Source organism: Anomalospiza imberbis, unplaced genomic scaffold (assembly GCF_031753505.1).
Source record: "Anomalospiza imberbis isolate Cuckoo-Finch-1a 21T00152 unplaced genomic scaffold, ASM3175350v1 scaffold_70, whole genome shotgun sequence".
Taxonomy (NCBI): Eukaryota; Metazoa; Chordata; class Aves; order Passeriformes; family Viduidae; genus Anomalospiza; species Anomalospiza imberbis.
In genome coordinates this window covers 427,342-445,816 of record NW_027100314.1, presented here as the reverse complement: position 1 = coordinate 445,816, position 18,475 = coordinate 427,342, and the positions used below count along the sequence as shown (strand labels likewise).

General features: G+C 51.7%; 1 protein-coding gene and 1 pseudogene across 1 annotated transcript in view; one reads left to right on the top strand and one right to left on the bottom strand.

Annotated features, from left to right (window-relative positions):
* Nucleotides 1–8,895, top strand: part of LOC137467612 (inositol 1,4,5-trisphosphate receptor-interacting protein-like 1) — a 42,395-nt gene extending 33,500 nt beyond the window's left edge. Inside the window, exon 2 of the mRNA XM_068179086.1 lies at nucleotides 6,767–8,895. Coding sequence (XP_068035187.1) covers nucleotides 6,767–8,643 — 1,877 coding nt within the window. The 3' untranslated portion in view covers nucleotides 8,644–8,895. The remainder of the gene's footprint in view (nucleotides 1–6,766) is intronic.
* Nucleotides 8,896–11,655: 2,760 nt separating this feature from the next.
* Nucleotides 11,656–15,075, bottom strand: LOC137467611 (zinc finger protein 551-like; annotated as a pseudogene).
* Between the last annotated feature and the right edge of the window lie 3,400 nt (nucleotides 15,076–18,475).

Below are 18,475 nucleotides of genomic sequence, written 5' to 3'. Positions count from 1 at the left end.
AAGAAATAAACAACCTTGAAAACCAGCAGAGATGAATTACGACTCCTTCTTTGGCAGCGGGGCTGAAAGACAGAGACTTTCTACAATCTTGGGAGCATCTACATATCACAGATCCCGACAGGTTTTGGTTCGGCTTTTTTGTTTTTGCTTTGGGTTTTTTTTTTCATTTTGTTTTGATTTTGTGCTTTGGTTTGATTTGGTTTGGTTTTGGGTTTTTGGGTTTTATTCCCCCCCCTTTTTCTTTTCTGTTCTCTTGAAGGAATGGCTCTTCTATTTGCTTGGAACAAGAAACTTGTCCGGAAAAGAAATTTTCTTGGCAAATTTTATTTCGTTTCCTTTAGTATCCAGAGCACTCCCAGACCGAGCTGACGGGCAGCCCGTGCCCTGTGCTTGGCCTGCTGGCACGCCGAACTGTCGAAACGGCCTCCCCACCGCCCCTCGCCCAGAACCCTACAAACCCTCCCCTGCAAAACAGCATCTCAGCGGGGCCAGCGGGGAAGAGAAGCACGTACGTGCAGCGGCAGAAATCAGCAGCAGCCGCCGGCCCCCGATGCGACTCGGCCCGCCCTGCCCCGCCGCAACGCCGGCGGCAAGCGGCCGGCCGCTTTTGGGCGGGTTCTTTGACGGCCCGCACAGGTCTTCGGCCCTCGGTGGGGGTCTGGGGGGTCACGGGGTATCGGTGCTGAGGGACGGTATTAAATTCTGGGTTTTTTTTGTCGTGTAGAGGCACATGTTTCTGAAATAGAGCTGTCTTTTTAAACTATTATTTCTGTTTGCTCCAAGAGGATGTTAACAGACTACATAAATTCGAGGGGAGTTATACTTGAAACACTCCGAGCAGCATTGGAGATATTTCCATGTGGCTGGTGGGGATGATGTGAGACATGGAGGACATTCACATCTTCCCAGAGCATCAGAGAAGGTTGAGAGCGCTGCCTCAAGTGTTTCAAGGGGACTGACATTTATTTTTGTAATTTTTTTCCTATCACTACATTGGTATGTTAAACTCCACATATGTGGTTTTCTTTCCCCTTGCCTCTTTGGATCTCCAAATCGTGTTTCTCTGTGGAATTTCTTAGTCTTGTGTGTAGTTCTTGTTGGGAATGGTATCTGAGGAGTTTCAACACAGACACATTTATGTATTAATGGACAACTTTTTAAAGGAGATAGATTTCTTTCTGCTTTGAATGTAGATTACACCTCCACAGGCACAGAGATGTGACACTGATGCTGTCTTCTTCAGCTACAACAAATGCTCTCCAGTTAGTTACGTTTCATCTATGTCAGCACCCTGCCCTTACGGGAGCTGTTTCTGCTCTGTTTTTCAAACTTATGTCTTCCTATGCATGGCAGAATTGCACTCAGGATGGTGTGATGGGACAGGCTGTAAACCCTTCATCGGGGCTTATGATACGTTTGTCATGAGTTTAACACCCAGATGAATTTAATGAGTAAGCAGAATGACATGCTATTTATTTACAAGCTTCTCTTTTGCTAGATTTGCATGCCACTGTGCATGCTATTCCACTGTGTAGAGATGTGTTTGGATGTGTTTGTGTGAGAGAGACGGAGGAAGCAAGATGAAGGGATCTTGACAACATTTTCATAAATTCAGGAAACAGTTGCACTCACTGAAGCCAATGAATACCGAAACTGAAAACCTGACATGAGTTATGAAAGTTAGCAGTAAAACCCTCCTAACATACAGCCAGCCTTCTCACAGCTAGGCCTTTTGAGATAATTCCCAAAAGCAGCACATACCATATGGCAGTGGCATTTATTGTGGATTTGACACTCACGATTAGTGAATTCCTCTCAACTTCAAAAGCAGATAGCCTTTGGCAAAATCCTGATGGATGCATCTGGCAGGTAGAGAGGGGGAGAAAAAAAATATTGAGGTCAACACAGGAAAAAAAGAAATGTCTGAAATCTTAGTTTAGAATAGTGGCAGAGACCTGCTGGGAGTGGTTGGGAAAATGCCTGAGCTCGTTTAAAAAGACAATGAGCAGATGATTGATATTTAGGCCCTGACCCAAACTTTTATTAGCAACTTTATAAACCTTTCAGTTTGGCTTGAGGGATACCGTTTCCTGTCCAAACTTATCCACCTATATCCCTGTAGGGGGGAAAGCAACAACAGATACAGATGCAAAATTGCACATAAATCTTAATTTGGAGAGCTGTGATGGAACTCAAAAACCAGAAGAAAGAGAATTACGAGAATTTATTGTGCCTTGTCTTACCCTTTTGGGGGGGTGGAAGGTGTGTATTTTTCCACATGGATCAAGAAAAAATTCATTGCAGTTTTTTCACACTTAGGTATTGTAAATGATACCAGTATGGCTTATCATAATTAAACCATATTTTTGTTGTTGATATCAGGATGTCAGATGTACTGAATATTCAATAAAGTTGTCAGAATTAAGTCCATCTTCCTTCCCCCAAGTGTTTCAGACAAAATAATTCCAAGGTTTCTGTAAGATGTAGGAGAAATGAGCTGTCTTGCCAGTTCTCATAAGATTGTTAGTCATGTCACTGACAAGTCCTGGCATCTCTGTTCTTTGGAATTAAGACTTGAAATATCATGAGGAGGAGAATACAAGGTTCTTTCCCTTCTTTGTGGAAAACAGACGAAAACTGGCAACATCAGGCAGTTCCAGAAACCTGGTCACATGTGTGTGTTTGAAGGGAAGTTTTCATTCTCTTCCAGGTGCAGTGTGTTTATGGCATAGGTCCATCTTCCCAGAGGAGCTGAGCATTTGCTGGGGCAGGAGAGCTGAAAGTAAGCAAGATTTTGCTCCACAGTTACTGAATCTCCCAGCTGCATCAGTCAATGGTGGATGGGGAAGAGGGAGAGGGTGGGGTAGTTAAAGATGTGTCTGTGACTGCAGGAGTGCTTCAAGAAACCACAGCATGTCACAGCTCCTTTGTGTTCAGACAGCAATTAAAATTTTAGACCTTCTCTTAATGGCAGTTACAGGTTTTCATCTTCTCTGGGTTTTCATCTTCAGAAGTGGGAATCTGCGCTGGAAATGTTAAGATATTCCAGGGAGTCATGTGGGGATCAATGCAATACAATGCATTTCCTTTATTGCATGCCCTACTCTAAAAATGTGTTCTAAAAAATTGTGCATGTATAAAACTAAAGCTACACACAACTCAATTGAAATATGTTGTAATACAGAATCAAAGTCATATATTCTCCACCTCTGCTAATATAATACACTATGATCTTTAATCACATATCCTTTGTTCCCACATTTTCCCTGATCCATTAGTTGAAAAATTCTCTTCTTCACTTATACTTAACTTTTAGATACTGATTCATGTCATTACTATCCCAGAAATTGTCACTGCTTGCTCTTGTGATGTTTTTAGGGTGCTCGCTCTGCATAGACCTTACTTAATCTATGCATCTTAGATACTTCTACAAGTTTGAGGTGCTTCTATTATTATGTTATAGCTTTAATACATGGAGGAGCTAACAAACTGTCTTCTAATAGAAGACTGACATCTTTAGAAAACCAGGGGATGAATTATTCCTTATTTTCATACTCTTTGTCTAGCTCTGCTTTCATTCTAAGAGAACTGTGTGTATTTATCATTCATTTTCGTGCACCTGGACATAGCCTGTGACCTTCATCCAAACTGCAGAACTCCTTAAGCACAGAAGTGACATTCAGCTTCCCTAAGAAGTGCATCCTCCTTGTCTGCTGCATCATTTAGCATGCTCATTCCAATGTCTAGAGCAGATGCAGAAGGTTTTCATATACCAGTCTCATTCATTAATGTCATTTTCAGGACAGCATCAGTTTTGGTACTAAAGAATGGAAGAGTCTGTGTCCTAATTCATATATGTTTAATTCATACAGTGTAGACAGTCGTGTCTCTATCTTCTGGGTAATAATATTTTTTAATTAATTGAGAGGTACTTTCATACATATTTTCTGAGTGTATCTCTAGGTTCTACTTTATAGGGAAAAGTAGACTATAGCCAAACCAGAAGATTGATTGCCGTCTCAGGAAAAAAAAAACATTTGCATTTTGCAGCTGTGCTTGATCTGCTGGAAGAAGGAAGCAAAACCAGACAAAGCCCTGCTCCTGTGGTAGCATCAGCAGCTGTAAATCTGAATGCTTATGAAAAACAAGGAAAGTGTGTTGAGTGAAGAAATAGTGTTTTCCTCTTGTTTGTTATTTAATTAATTTTTGGTGGTTTGTTATCTCTCAGAAAAATCTATCTCAGATTCCTTTGCGGAAAAACATGAAGTGTTTATGTGAGAGTGAAGATCCTACTACTGGAAGATTGTATAGTTGCGCAAAAGAATTTGCCTGTTTTGTCTCAAAAATGCTTTCTGGAGGCAGTTATCATTGAGACTTATAATATACCCGAGATTGATGATGGATGGGCACTGCTGTCCATGCAAGGAAAGGCTCTTGTATGTGCATAAACTAAATATAAATGTGAAGGCATTTATAAATAGAAAAACCAGTAAATTTCTTACAGACTTTTTTTTTTTTCCTTTTTTAAGCTAGTGAACTTGAAGGTCAGATCCAACTATATGTTGCATTTTCTGTCATATAATTATCATATATATAATGTCCTGGAGAGCAGCTTCCAGTCACTGACATCAACAGTTTACATAGCAGATGAACTATGAATAACCTGGGAGAACTGACCCATATCAACCTCTTAAGTGTAAACTGTAGCTCACAACAGTTTTTGTGTTTTCATGGTCACAGAAGGGCCTCAGTTGGGTAATAGAAGAATTGTGTTCAAAAAATACGGAACTATTCTGCTGAGTGTTCACTTTATTAAATCTTGGAAAATGAGAGGAAACAAATCTGGAAGAGTGATACTTGGCAAATAATTTTTGCTCCCTTGTAAAAAGAAGGAAGGGACAACATCAAAAACAGCTTCCCTAGAAGAATGCGGGGAAGATACATGATAAGTGGCATCAGCTCGGAAGAGAGTTTAAAACTCTTTATTGGTATACTTTTACTAATGACATCTGTTAATCAAATCCAATTCAGAGCAGTTTTAGCAATCCCAACATTATTCTGCTACACACCAAGGGGAGAGCGTGATCAGCCTGAGGTCAGTGTCTGTCTAGCAGTGGCCATCTGTGGTCACGATGCAGGTACTCAAGTCACATCCTGCTTCCCTTTCCTCCCTCCCCATTTCTGCAGTTCCATTTAGAGATGAGTTCTCCAAAGAAAGGTCGAGGAGTATAATCTCTCCTGTACTCACAGTCCTTTGGAGAAAAATACACAAAGAGATAGCAGAAAGAGACAGAAGTTCCTTTATCAGTCAAAGAGATTGGCTAAGACTGTTTAAGGGAGACAATTTTGAAGATGGTGGGAGTGACAGAGGAACATCTTTGCACCAATTTGCAAACACAGACATTCTACTTTCAGAACAAAATCCTGGCTATACCAGAATTTTGCACAGTGTTGAACCACAGAGTTTGAGAGCTAAGAGGTTATTGAAGGCATCAAAATTTTGTAATTAAATTATTTGGCCTTTTTAGGATGGTATTAACTCTTCCTGTGCATCATCCAAGCAGCCTGGATTTCTTCCAGAAAGAAAGAAATCTCACTAAATCTGTAACAGAGCATTAGCTTATATGACATCCTACGCCAAAGTAATAAGTATAAATACTACTAATAAAAAATGTCCCCCACCAGTATTAAATAAAAGCCTACACTTGTACACTGAGAACATCCCTGGGTCATGTCACCCAGATTTGAATTTGACAAGGGTTGTGTGTGAGGGTGCTTGTGCCTGCTCTGTCAAGGGAAGCTCTGGTGTTCCCAGGTTCCCGAGGGATGGATCTGCACTTGGTGTCTGTTGGGGCTCGGGGTGCCCAGGGCCACGATGAGTTCCCTGACCGGGCTGGGGACGGCGGGCGGGGCTGGCCTGTGCCGCGCTCTGGGTTCTGTGACATCGCAGGCGCCGTGTAACAATGGGGGCAGCTAGAAAAGGCCCCAGTGGGTGCCGCTGCCCCAGTAGAGCCTGGGCAAGCGGTGAGTGCACAGCAGTGAGGAGACGGGGCTGGGGGCTGGAGGAGGGCTGGGGGAGAAGCGCCGGTACCTGGGGCTGCCCCCGCATCCAGGGCCCAGCCCCGGCGGGAGCGCCTCGCTGAGGGCGCGCTGCTTACTGGGGCAGCGGTGCAGGCCTTGCCAGCTGCCGGGGGCCCTCTCCTTCCTGCCGCCACATCCCTGCTGCTCCTGCCCCTCATTGTCCGTCTCCATTCCGGCCCCACTGAACCCCTTCTGTGTGTCCTCCTGCAGACCATGGCTTTACTGTCACTGCTCTTCGTGCTCGTGCAAAGCCTGATCCAGTACCCCCAGCCGGCTGGGGATGGGCTGGATGAGGCCACGCACCAGCGAATGAAGGAGCGTCAGGAGCTGCTGGACCGTGAGATGGCTCAGCTGCTGCAGGAGCTGGAGCGGGGGCCCCTGGAGCAGCAGGACGAGGGCTGGGGAGCCGTGCTCTTTGGTGCCCTGCAGCAGTGGCCGGTCTGGGTTCTTGCTGGCGTCCTGCTCTTCTTGGGCCTGTGGTTTAGCTGCAGGAGAAGGAGCTGTGACACCAGCAGCAGCAGCAGCAAGGACCAGAGCTCCTGCAAGAACCTGGGAGATGAGAAAGGAACAGAACAGAAAGAAAACAGCACTGATCCAGAGGAAGGTGGAGAAAACACTGATGTGACTGTGGAGGCAGATGACAGCAGCACTGAAAATGACAGAGGAGGCAGTCCTGTGGCTGTAGATGAAGGAGACAGTGATGATGCCATTGAAGGCAATGACAATGTGAAGGTGAAGGAAGACAGCGATGTTCACAGAGACAATGGACATGATTTAAAGAAAGATGAGGGACGGAGTAATGGGGATGTGCCAGGAGACAGTCGTGGTGACAAAAATGAAGAAGAACCTGGCCATGTTGTTGGAAATAAAGAAGACCTAGATGAAGCAAATGAAGGAGAACACAAGGATGTGCGGGTGGAGCAAGACAAGGACACTGGAAAGGAAGAAGAAGGAGATGGAAATGAAGAAAAAAACAATAGTGTGGCTATAAAGGTGGGGGACAACAATGACGTAAATGAAGGTGAAGACAACATAGATGGACAGGAAAAATACATGGATGTGAAGGTGCAGGAAAGCTGTGATACCAGTGAACAGAGAAGCAGAGATGTGACTGAGCAGGAAGATAGTAATAAATGCGGGAATGAAAGTGCCCATAATGGTTTTACTGGACCTGAGAAAGAAAACAAGGATGTTACAGAAGAAGATGGCAATGATAGAAGCAAGGTTGAAGAACAGGGTGATGTGAACGTGGAGGGAAACAAGAACAAGGATAGAAAAGAAGACAAACAAGGTAACGTGGCTGCCAGTGAAAAAGTTGGCAGTGATGGTGGCAAGGAAGAGAGCGGCAATGGTGGACCCGAAGACAGAGAAGACACTCAGGATGCTGGGAATGAGCAAGGCATCCTTTTAGTGGATGGCATACAGTGGCCTGCGGAGGACCTGGAGAGAGGTTGCTCAGTGGTAGCTGAGCTGATGGAGAGCTTCACGCGTGTCTTTGTGGACAGCGTGAGCAATAGCTTCTACCCGGTGCCTCAAGAAGCCATCGGGGTGGGCAGTGCCTTTGAGGGCTGGAGTCCCCGTGGGTGGGATGGTGTGTACCACGTGCTGGTCCCACTGAATCCCCCGCCAGGGCACGTCTTCCACCTAGAGCTGAACAGTGCAGGGCAGATGGCAACAAGGACCTTCAGCGTCCGTGTGGAGCTTGCGTGCTTGTGCGAGAGGGAGCGGCTGGGCGAGAAGCTGTTGTGCTTCCTGCACCACTCGCAGGAGGAGCTGTGGCGGGAGCAGAAGCGCAGCCTCCTAGAGACACTCTGCACCGGCTCCTACCTGGATGTGGAGAAAACCTCCCGCTGGTTCTACCAGTTGGTGAGATGCTCGTGGCTGCACGTGCCTCAGTCATACTCATGGCACTTGGTGTTTCAGCCCTGCAGCCGGTCCTGCCAATTCCAGCTGAGCAAAGGCAAGAAGAGCCTGACGGTGGAGATGCTCTTTGGGGTGCGCCAAGGGGACTCTGACATCTTTGTGGTCAGCCATCCCACAGAGGCCCAGAAAGGCAACTCCAGCATCTTTGTGAGCAGTCAGCCCGCCGAGGCCAACATCATCGCAAGCACAGCGTGGCCTGAGACATATGCTGTGGCAGAGGCAAAATTCTTGCAGCACATCGCCAGGCAGATGCCGTGCCAGAGCTTGCACCTGAAATGCCTGCAGGTCTTCACCTGCATCCTGAGGGGCACAGGTTTTTCCAGCTCTACCTGGAAGACTGTGGTCATGCACGTGCTGACCACTGTACCGCTGTCCTGGTGGCGCAGGAGGGAATTTGCACAGCGGCTGTGGGACATCATGGCGTACCTGCGCCGCTGCCTGCACTTGAAACACCTGGAGCACTTTGTGCTCGGCAACGGGAGGCTTCCTGCAGAGATCAGCTTGCCGCCAGCAATGCGAAGGCTTCAGCCACTCAACCTCTTTGAGCACCTGGCCCGAGATCCTGCTGCCCACCTAGAGGCGCTGAAAGCTTATGGTCGGCTGCGATTTCGCCTCCGGACGCTGCTCTCCAGCCACTGAGAGGAGTTCCCTGCACAGAGCTGTGCTGGGGGGGTCACACCCGATGGCAGCCACGTGAACGCTGCATAATTGTTGCATTTGTCACTGGCAATCCTGAAGCTGCTTTCCTGCTCCTGCGGAAGGAAGATGCTGCAGCACATGGATTCATTGTGCAGACACATCTCTGAGTGGCCTTGCCCTTCACCTTCCAGTTACAACGGTGCTGTTGCCTAAGTCTATGAGGCAGAAACTGGCTCCACCTGCACATCCTCACAGAAGGACAGTGCAGTTGATGGAGGTTGCTTGAAATATCTCGAAGACAGCAACCTAGTCTGTAAGGGACTTAGTGTAGTCATTTAATGAGCTGTAGCTTTAATTAGACTTGTTTCTTAGCATTCCTTCCAGATGCCCTTTAGTCTCGTGAGTGTATAACTATTCTGCAAAGTTACCCTTAGTGTAGAGAAATACCCTACTGTAGTTGCTTGTCTGCTTTTAAATAATATTTGAATATCTATGTTTGAGAAATTAATAAAAGAAAATAAGTTTCTCAAATTGCCTGAAATGTGTCATTCTTTGCATTTAACCCTCTGTATTTAGAGAATGTCCTTCCTATACCCCTATGTGAAATAAAAACTTTTTGCAAACAGAGATGTTGGATATATGAAGTATGCTGTCTCTCAAGAATTTCCATAGAAATGCTTGAAGCTTGAAGTGAAAATGCCCTGAAGTGCCTGAAATTTTGCAGCAGAGTACTCCTGAATTTTTAGGAATATTTGGAAAAGTTTTCTTCACACAGTCACTTCTATACGCTCCTGGGGAACAATTCAGTCTGAAGAGTTGAAGTCAGAGAAGTTCCTAACTGCAAAACATGTGGTTCAATACATCTTTTTTTGTCTTCTCATAACCAAGGTTTTGGCACAAAATTGTGACAGTAGAAAGTAATTTTTCTGTTTTTCTTTTTTCTCTATTCCTGGTTATTTGTGTCCTTTCGGAGAGGCCCTGCTGGTCTATTAATATAACCTTTTCCACCAGGCCTATATAATATTGTCTAGCAGTGAGAGACACTTTCCATGCACAGCTTTATCCATGGTGAGATGCAGCTAAACAAAATATGATTTACTTCTTGCCATACATAGTAGAGATTCATGGTAGTTTGGAAGCATTTATTCTCTTTGCCTTTGTACCAACACATCAAAGAACAAACAGTGACATTGCAGGGTGACATCTCAGAGTCTTCTGTGACATCACCGAGCAGCTGTCTGACATCACAGGGCGACATCTCAGAGTTGTCTCTGTGACATCGCAGGGGCTGTGTGATATCACAGGAGGTTGTATGACATCACAGGGTCTGTGTGACATCACAGGGGCTGTGTGAGGTCACTGGGGAGGTGACTCTGCCCCAGACCCCCCTCCCAGTTCCCCCAGAGAAGTCCAACGCTGCTCGTGCACAGCGGGGTCCCCTGTCCCCCCGGGTCCCCCCGCCCCCGGCGCCGCAGCCTCCCCCAGAGGATGTTCCACGAGATCGAGCCCAGAGCCTGACACAGGACCATGGTGGGTGGGACAGGGGACAGGGATCCCCGGCAGCGTCCCCGTGTCCTCCAGGGCCAGAGCCTGGCCCAGGGCTCCTTCACCCTGTTACCAACGAGGGCTTGAGAGCGCTGAAAAAATCCCCGGCAAGGGAGCAGCAAAAACCCGATTTAATATTGAGCAACAGCACCACAAAGTTCCTTGGCAAGAGTCACTCTGCTCCTGACTGGACACTTCAGGCACACCAAGGAAACGATGGGATGGGGGGGTGTCACACACGCTCTGGGGGGACACACACGGCACCGGGGACCCCCCCATATCTTCTGCAGAGCCAGGACGATGAACCCCAACATGGAGCCACTGACCTCTGGCAGTATCTTGAGGGTGGGGTCTGGTGGAAGCTTTGGGAGTCTGGGGGAGTCACAACCACCCAAAAATGCCCTCCCAGCCCCACAGCCACTCCCAGACTCTTCAAACCACCCCACAGCTCCCAGCCAGGACCCCCCCCCCCCAACTACTCTCTGCAAGATAAATGACCCCAAGAACCACCAAAACCCGTTTCCATCTTCCCCAGGACCCACCCAAATTCTCTGCAAGCCACACAGCCCTGTCAGGGACCCAAATCTCCCTCATAGACCCTGCCAAGCCCCCTCCCAGCACCACAAATGCCCACAGGATTGACAGAAGCCCTTCCCAGTCCCCCCAGGAGCCCCTAAACTCCCACCTCCCATGGCACTGACCAGGAGAGCTTGGTGGACAGGAACATTTACAGCCAGGATCAGCTCGGACACTTCAGCCGTGATTTGGGCACTTTGGGGGAACATCCCGGATAGGGAGACCCAGGCCAGGCACTGGGACAGACAATTAGAATTCTTGGAGAACAGGCGGGCTCAGGTGGACACCTTTTGCCGGCACACCTATGAGATTGTGGACATTTCCCCTGCCTTTGATAGCTTCAGAACACCCAAATCCTCCCAAATATTCTATTGAACCAACCCCAAATTCACTCCCAAATCCAGGTAGATGGTGCAGCTTTAGATCTCTTTGCTCAATTTCTTTATTTTCACCCCAGTTCTGGTTGTTTAGACAGGGTGAAGAAAGAAATTATTGAAATGGAAAAGACCTCCAAGATCATGCAGCACTGCTTGATGCCATCAGAAGAAATAACTGGACAGAGCGGGTGAGATTTATTTGGGGTGTAAAGTCAAGAAATCACTTTCTGCCAGTGAATTTCCAGTTTAGATCAGAGTCCTGATGGATGTTCCTGCCCCTGTGTTCATACAGGTGCCTATGGGGACCCAGGAGGACGTGGAGACCACCTTCCGGGTGTCTTCTCAGCAGGGATCACTGGGAATGTGGGTCACCAGGGCTCTGACCAAAGTGGGTCCTCCCATGGGGGATGGAGTTGGAGCAGGGCACGAAGCTCTTCCCACAGCTGAGGCATTTGCAGGGCTTCCCTTACCGGTGCCTCCGTTGGTGTTGGGTCAAGGTAGAGCTCCTGGAGAAGCTCTTCCCACACTGGGGACACTCGTAGGGCCTCTCCCCAGTGTGGACGCGCCGGTGGGTGACGAGGTGGGACTTTTATTTGAAGCCCTTCCCACAGCTGGGGCAGCGGAAGGGCCTCTCCTCGTGTGAATCCGCAGATGTACAAGGAGATGGGAGCTGGTCTGAAACCTCTTCTGACACTGGGCACACTCATAGGGCCGCTCCCCAGTGTGGATCATTTGGTGGATGATCAGCTGGGACTTTTGGCTGAAGGTCATCCCACATTCCCCACACTTGTATTGTCTTCCCCAGTGTGGATCCTCTGGTGGCTGATCAAGGGGGACCTCTGGCTGAAGCTCTTCCCACATTCCCCACACTCATAGGGCTGTTCCCCAGTGTGGATCCTCTGGTGGCAGATCAAGTGGGATCTGCAGCTGAAGCTCATCCCACATTCCCCACACTCGTAGGGCCTCTCCCAGGTGTGGATGCGCCGGTGGGTGACAAGGTGGGACTTTTGTTTGAAGCCCTTCCCACAGTTAGGGCAGCGGAAAGGCCTCTCCTCCATGTGAATCCGCTGGTGCCTGAGGAGACTGGAGCTGGTCTGAAACCTCTTCTGACACTGGGGACACTCGTAGGGCCTCTCCCCAGTGTGCATGCCTTCGTGGGTGACGAGGTGGGAGCTGCAGCTGAAGCCCTTCCCACACTTCCCACACTCGTAGGGCCATTCCCCGGTGTGGATCATCTGGTGCTGGATCAGGTGGGAGCTCTGCCTGAAGCTCTTCCCACACTCCAAGCACTTGTAGGGCTTCTCCCCATGGTGAACCTGCTCATGGCCCACCAGCTCCGAGCTCTGGCTGAAGCTCTGTCCACCTTCCTGGCACAGGATGCCAGGGCTTTTTGGGCTCCCAGGGTCCCTTCTCCCCTCCTTCTCTGCTTTGGGCTGCAGGGGCTCCAAGGAGTCCCCCCTGCCCCTCTCCAGGCTGTTGAGGGTCCCGCCAATGACGGCGCTCCCCCCTCTCTGGGCTCCCCACTTTGGGCTCCTGGGGGACACAGGGCTCTGCTCCTCCAGGCTGCCTCTGCTGTCAGCTGCCACCGGGACCCCCCAGTGTCCCCCCAAGGGGCCTTTTCCGCTCAGCTTTGCAGTTCTTCATTCTCCAAACATCCCCCCCAAAAACCCAACCCAGGGACCCCCCCAGGATATCTGGGCCGAGCTCCCCATCCCTGGTCACCCATGGGATGGGGGGTGATGGTCCCAGGGGGGCTGCGAATTCAGGGAGGGCTCGACCTCATGATTCCTTTTTCTTTCCCTGATCCTCCTTTGTCCCTTCTCTTCCTCTTCCTCCCATGCCTCCTCTTCCCTCCCTCCTCCTCCTCCCCCAGGAGCAGCAACACCCTCGGTGCCCCGTTCCCGCAGCCCTGGCAGCCCGCGGCAGGAGCGGGGATGGAGCCAGGACAGGTCGGGATGGGCAGCGCCGGGCTCTCGGCTGCTCCCACCCGCTGGGGGCGGGGGGAACCCGGCCCGGGCAAAAGGAGAGGCAAACTGGGAGAACTGGGGGCTGCACATCCAAACTGGGCCTTGCTGGGGACCCTGCCAGGGGACTGCCAGCCATTGGGGCTCCTCTCGGGAGATCCGGGAGGGGGGAACGCAGAGAGGGCTGGGGGATCCCAGGAATGGCAGCACTGGGAGTGACTTTTTTATACTGGGATCGTACTGGGATCATACTGGGAGCAGCTGGGCCCATGCGGGGGCAGACTGCGGTCACACCGAGGGAGACTGGGATCATATTGGGATCATACTGGGATCACACTGGGACAGAGTAGGAGCCTGCAGCGGGCCATTGAGACCATGCTGGCACAAATAGGATACACTGGGAGTGACTGGGATCATTCTGAGTTTGACTGGGAGCAACTGTGAGAAACCGGGATCATGCTATGAGCAAGTGGGAGGAACTGGGAGTCACTGGGTGCATGCTGGGGGTGACTGGAAACAACTGGGCTTCTACTGGGATCAACTGGGATCATGCTGGAGGTGACTGGGATCATATTGGCAGTGAGTGCAACGACACTGAGGCTGGCTGGGAGTGGTTGTGAACAAATGGGATAATGCTGGAAGGAACTGGGAGTGACTGGGAGTATGCTGGAAGGAACTGGGGTACACTGGGAGAGACTGGGAGTGACTGGAACAAAAGTGAGGGTGAAAGGGAGCAAGTGGAACCATGTGGGGCACAACTGGTTCATACTGGCAGTGACTGGGAGCACACTGGTCTCATCTCTAGCCCATACTGAGAAGGACTGGACTAATACTGGGAGTGTCTGAGACTGACTGGGAACACACCAGGCACATCATCCCCCATACTGGGTGTGACTGGGAGCAACTGGGAACACACTGGATGAAAGTGGGAGCAACAGGGACTGTGCTCGTGCAAATTGTATCATAACGGGGAATGACTGGGAGCAACTGGGCTCCTGCTGGGAGCAGCCCCTGGCGGCCCCGGGAGCCCCGCACCCCTTTCCCGGCCATGCCGCCCCTCCAGCCCCAGCACCCCCCATTGCCGGGGTGCCGGCACTGCCAGGGGTCCCCCCCTCTCGGGGTCCCCGCTGGGGCTTCTGGGGCTCTTCTCTCTCTGGGCTCCCGCTCAGGGCAGCCGCGGCTCTCCCGGGGCTCCCCAAAACCGGTGTCCCCCCTGCCGGGGCTCTGCTGCCCTCACCGCCCACCGGGACCCCCGAAAAACATCTCCCGGGAACCCCCCGATGTTCCCCCGAGGACCAGCTGCGGCTCGGCTTTGGAGCCCTATCAGCTCCAAACATCCCCCCGAAAACCCCAAACCCAGGGAGCCCCGGGATATTTGGGCCGAGCTCCCCCTCCCCGGGCACCTGCGGGAGGGGGGCGATGCTCCCGGGGTGCTGCGAGCTCAGGCAGCGCCAGGGCCACGCGATTCCTTCTCTCCTCTCCTCCGGCTGCTCCCTGCTGCCGATGCGCCTCTTCCTCCCTCCCTCCTCCTCCTCCTCCGCTCCCGAAGCCCCCGCAGCCGCGGGAGGGGCGGGGATGGAGCCGGGACAGGTCGGAACGCAGAGAGGGCTGGGGCGGATGCCAGGAGTGGCAGTGCCTGGGCTGTACTGGAATCATACTGGGAGCGGCTCCTGGGTGACCAACTTCTACTGGGATCATACTGGGATCGTACTGGGAGTGAGGAGGAGCAGCGCAATGGCTCCAGCGCTGGGGCTGGGGGCGCTCCTGGGGCCCCGGGGGGGGGCAGCGAGAGGTGAGGGGGACCCCCGGCACCGGGACTCTTTGGTCGCCCATTCCGGAGCACCAAGGGGCCCCTGAACCCCCATTCCCGGGCACCACCATCCCCCCACACACCCCCATTCCCAGCCTGAGTTCCACCCCGCACCCCCTTTATCTGGCACTGGCAACCCCCGCACCCCTTTCCCGGCCATGCCGCCTCACCCAGCACCCAGAGCCCCCTTTTCCTTCACCCAGAGACCCCCTGGACCCCTATTTCTGCCTTTCCCAGTGCCCAGACCCTCCTTTCCTCAACACCGAGGACACCCGGGACCCCTATTCCCAGCCAGCCCGGGTTTTCCCACCTTTTGCAGGGAATGGGGTCACCGGGGACCCTTGGAGTCCCGTTTCCTGACGATAGTGACACAATTAAGCTCGCCAAACTCCTCCTGGATCTCCCCTAAGCCCCCAGTGGGGATTCCTGGGAGTTCCCCTGTGTTCCCCCTTTCCCAGGACTTTGGGGGTCCCCCCGACCTGTCCGTGCACCCCCAGATTTCTTCCACAGCCCCCTGTGATGGTGGGGGTGGGGGCCGAGTGCTGGTGCCCCCTTGCCTGCAGCAGATCCAACGGTGAGGGGAGTTTGGGGGGGTCCCTGAGCATTTGGGGTCCCCTAGGTTTTGGGGTGACCCCCGGGCCCCCCAGGATCTCCCTGAACACGCTGACACTGCCCGTGCGCAGTGAGAAGGTTCATACCCGGCACGGGGTCCCAGCTCTGTCACTGGCATCCCCCAGGAACCCCCAAACCCTCCTGGGAACCCCAAACCCCCCGGGAAACCCCGACCTCCCCGGGACCCCAAAACCATCCCTGGGCCCTCCAAAAACTCCCCAAGACCGCAAAAACCCCACCCAGACACCCCCCAAACCCTCCCAGGACATCAAAATTCCCACAAGACCTCCCAGCACGCCCCAAACCCCCCTGAGAAGGTTCATACCTGGCAGGGGGTCCCCATCTCTGTCACCGGCCGGTACCCCAAACCAGCCTTGGGTTCCCCCTGGGATTGCCCAATCCCCCCATTTGGGAATCCTGAAAAACCCCCTGGGAACCCACAAAAATCCACCAGGACCCGAAAAACCCTGGAGATAGACAAAACCCCCCCAGGAATTCTTCAGGGAAGTTTATACTCAGCACGGGGTCCCCATCACCATCATCGGCATCACCCGGGTACCCCCAGATCCTCTCGGGTCTCCCAAACCCTCCTGGGACACCCAAACCCTCCCAGGTACCCCTAAATCCTCCCAGGACTCCCAACCCTCCCCGGGCTCCGCTGCCGGAATCAGCAGGAGTGGTGTTCGCCTCTTCAGGGGAGTTAGAGTGGGAGTGGGACCCGACCAGAGCGGGGGCCCTTAAACCCCAAAAATCCACCCTGGGGGGCAAAACATCCCCTACAGCGGCTTGGAGTGAGTCCCCCAGAAAAATGTCACTTAAAGCCGTCATGATCACCCCTGAAAAGGGGCTTGTGGGGCTGTGGCCCCACAAACACCTGAAAATGGGGAGGAAAAAACACCCTTGAAATGGTGAGGTCCCCCCAAAAATCCTTAAAAAGAGAAAAACTCCTCTTCAGAGGGGCCTGAAGACCCTTCAGGGCCCTCGAGGAGGGACAAGATCCCCTCCTCTGCTGGGGCCTCTCTGAGCCGGGAGCTCTCCCGTTGGCTGCCCTTGGGGGAGCCCCGAACGACGGCGGCTCCTGGGCTGAGCCCCCCTCAGCCGGGGCTGCGGAGGGAACTGGGGGGCCTGGGACAGGGCCTGGGGGTCCTGGGGTGACCTGGGGGAGCCTCAGTGGGTCCCACCTCCCCCTGTGCCCCCTCTCCCACCCCCTTCCAATTGTTCCCCCCAAACCTCCGCTCCCCCAGCTGGGTTTGGGGTGCTGCTACCAACACCCTGACCCACAGCATGTCAGGTCGTGTTCTGACTCTGTCAGCAGTTTGGTTGTTTTGTTTGTTTGTATTATTGCAGTTATCTTTTAAGTTTTTCTAGTAAAGAACTGTTATTCCTATTCCCATATCTTTGCCTGAGAGCCTTTTACTTTCAAAATTATAATAATTTGGAGGGAGGGGGTTTACATTTTCCATTTCCAGGAAGGCTCCTGCCTTCCTTAGCAGACACCTGTCTTTTCAAACCAAGACAGATTTTGGTGCCCAACCTGCAGCCCGAGGGCATCGAGAGGAAAAGGGAATAACAGTTCTTGAGGAACCTAATTTTTGTGTGCTGCTATAGAAACCTCGTTAAGCGACACCATGTGGTCCAGCTTACCCTGGTTTGGGTAGCAGCACATGGTTGTGGCTGTGCCAGCGCCCCCACCGACCTCCAGCCCTGGGAACCTGGAGCAAGCGGAAACCACAACTTTGCAAATGCTACCTGTGCCTGAAACAAATGGAAAGAGAACTGGGGTGTGAAAAATAAAGCTTGTTTATTTTCAGAAAAACAGCAAAGAAAACACAGAACACATTTACATTGTAAGAATATTTGTAACAACAACTATCTATGGATCGTATATACCCAAGAACATATCTAACAAAAGTCTATGAAACGTATTTACAGAAGCCAAAAAGAAGCCCTAAAACATATAGCCTAAAGACAACAACAAACTCTACAACGTATGTACAAAAGGGTGGCATCTCTGTCCGGGATCTCCATCGGTCCTTGAGGAAAAGCAAGAGGCACAGTCACTCCAATCAGGCAGAGAGGGCTCTTCCATGTGCCCCCAGGCTGGCCCAGCAAGCGCAGCACAGGCTGGGGATGGCCACCAGAACCCAAGGCACCGGGTCCCACATCCCTGAGCAGGGACCACCCAGCCCAGTCCCAGCCTGGCAGCAGGGGACCCGCTCTGCCTGTGGGGACCACATGCCTGTCCTGCTGCTGGGATTGGTCTTCATCCCAAGATCATGGCCTCTTCCTCATCTTTCTCATCAATGTCCATGTCCTCAAGGTACTCTTCCATTTCCACGTCCATCTCCTCTTCCACATCTACCTCCATCTCTTCCTCTCCAGTCTCTTCTCCATCCACTTCCATCTCCTCCTCTGTATCCATCTCCATGTCCACCTCCATCTCTTCCTCTCCACTCTCTTCTCCATCCACTTCCATCTCCTCCTCTGTATCCATCTGCATGTCCACCTCCATCTCTTCCTCTCCACTCTCTTCTCCATCCACTTCCATCTCCTCCTCAGTATCAATCTCCATGTCCACCTCCATCTCTTCGTCTCCAGTCTCTTCCCCATCCACTTCCATCTCCTCCTCGGTATCAATCTCCATGTCCACCTCCATCTCTTCGTCTCCACTCTCTTCCCCATCCACTTCCATCTCCTCCTCTCTATCAGCCTGCATGTCCACCTCCATCTCGTCCTCTCTGTCTGTGACAGCCTGCAGAGGTAGCAACACCTCAGAGTGGGGTCCCTGTCCCACCCCATCCCCACAGAACTCCAGCCCAGCCGGGCAGCTGGGGGGTGTCCACCTCCATGGAATGGCACCGTACCTTCCTCAGGACAAATGTGAGCATCCTGCAGGGACGGATGACAAAATCCAGGCAACAGAGAGCTTTCAGGACTGATGGGAGCAT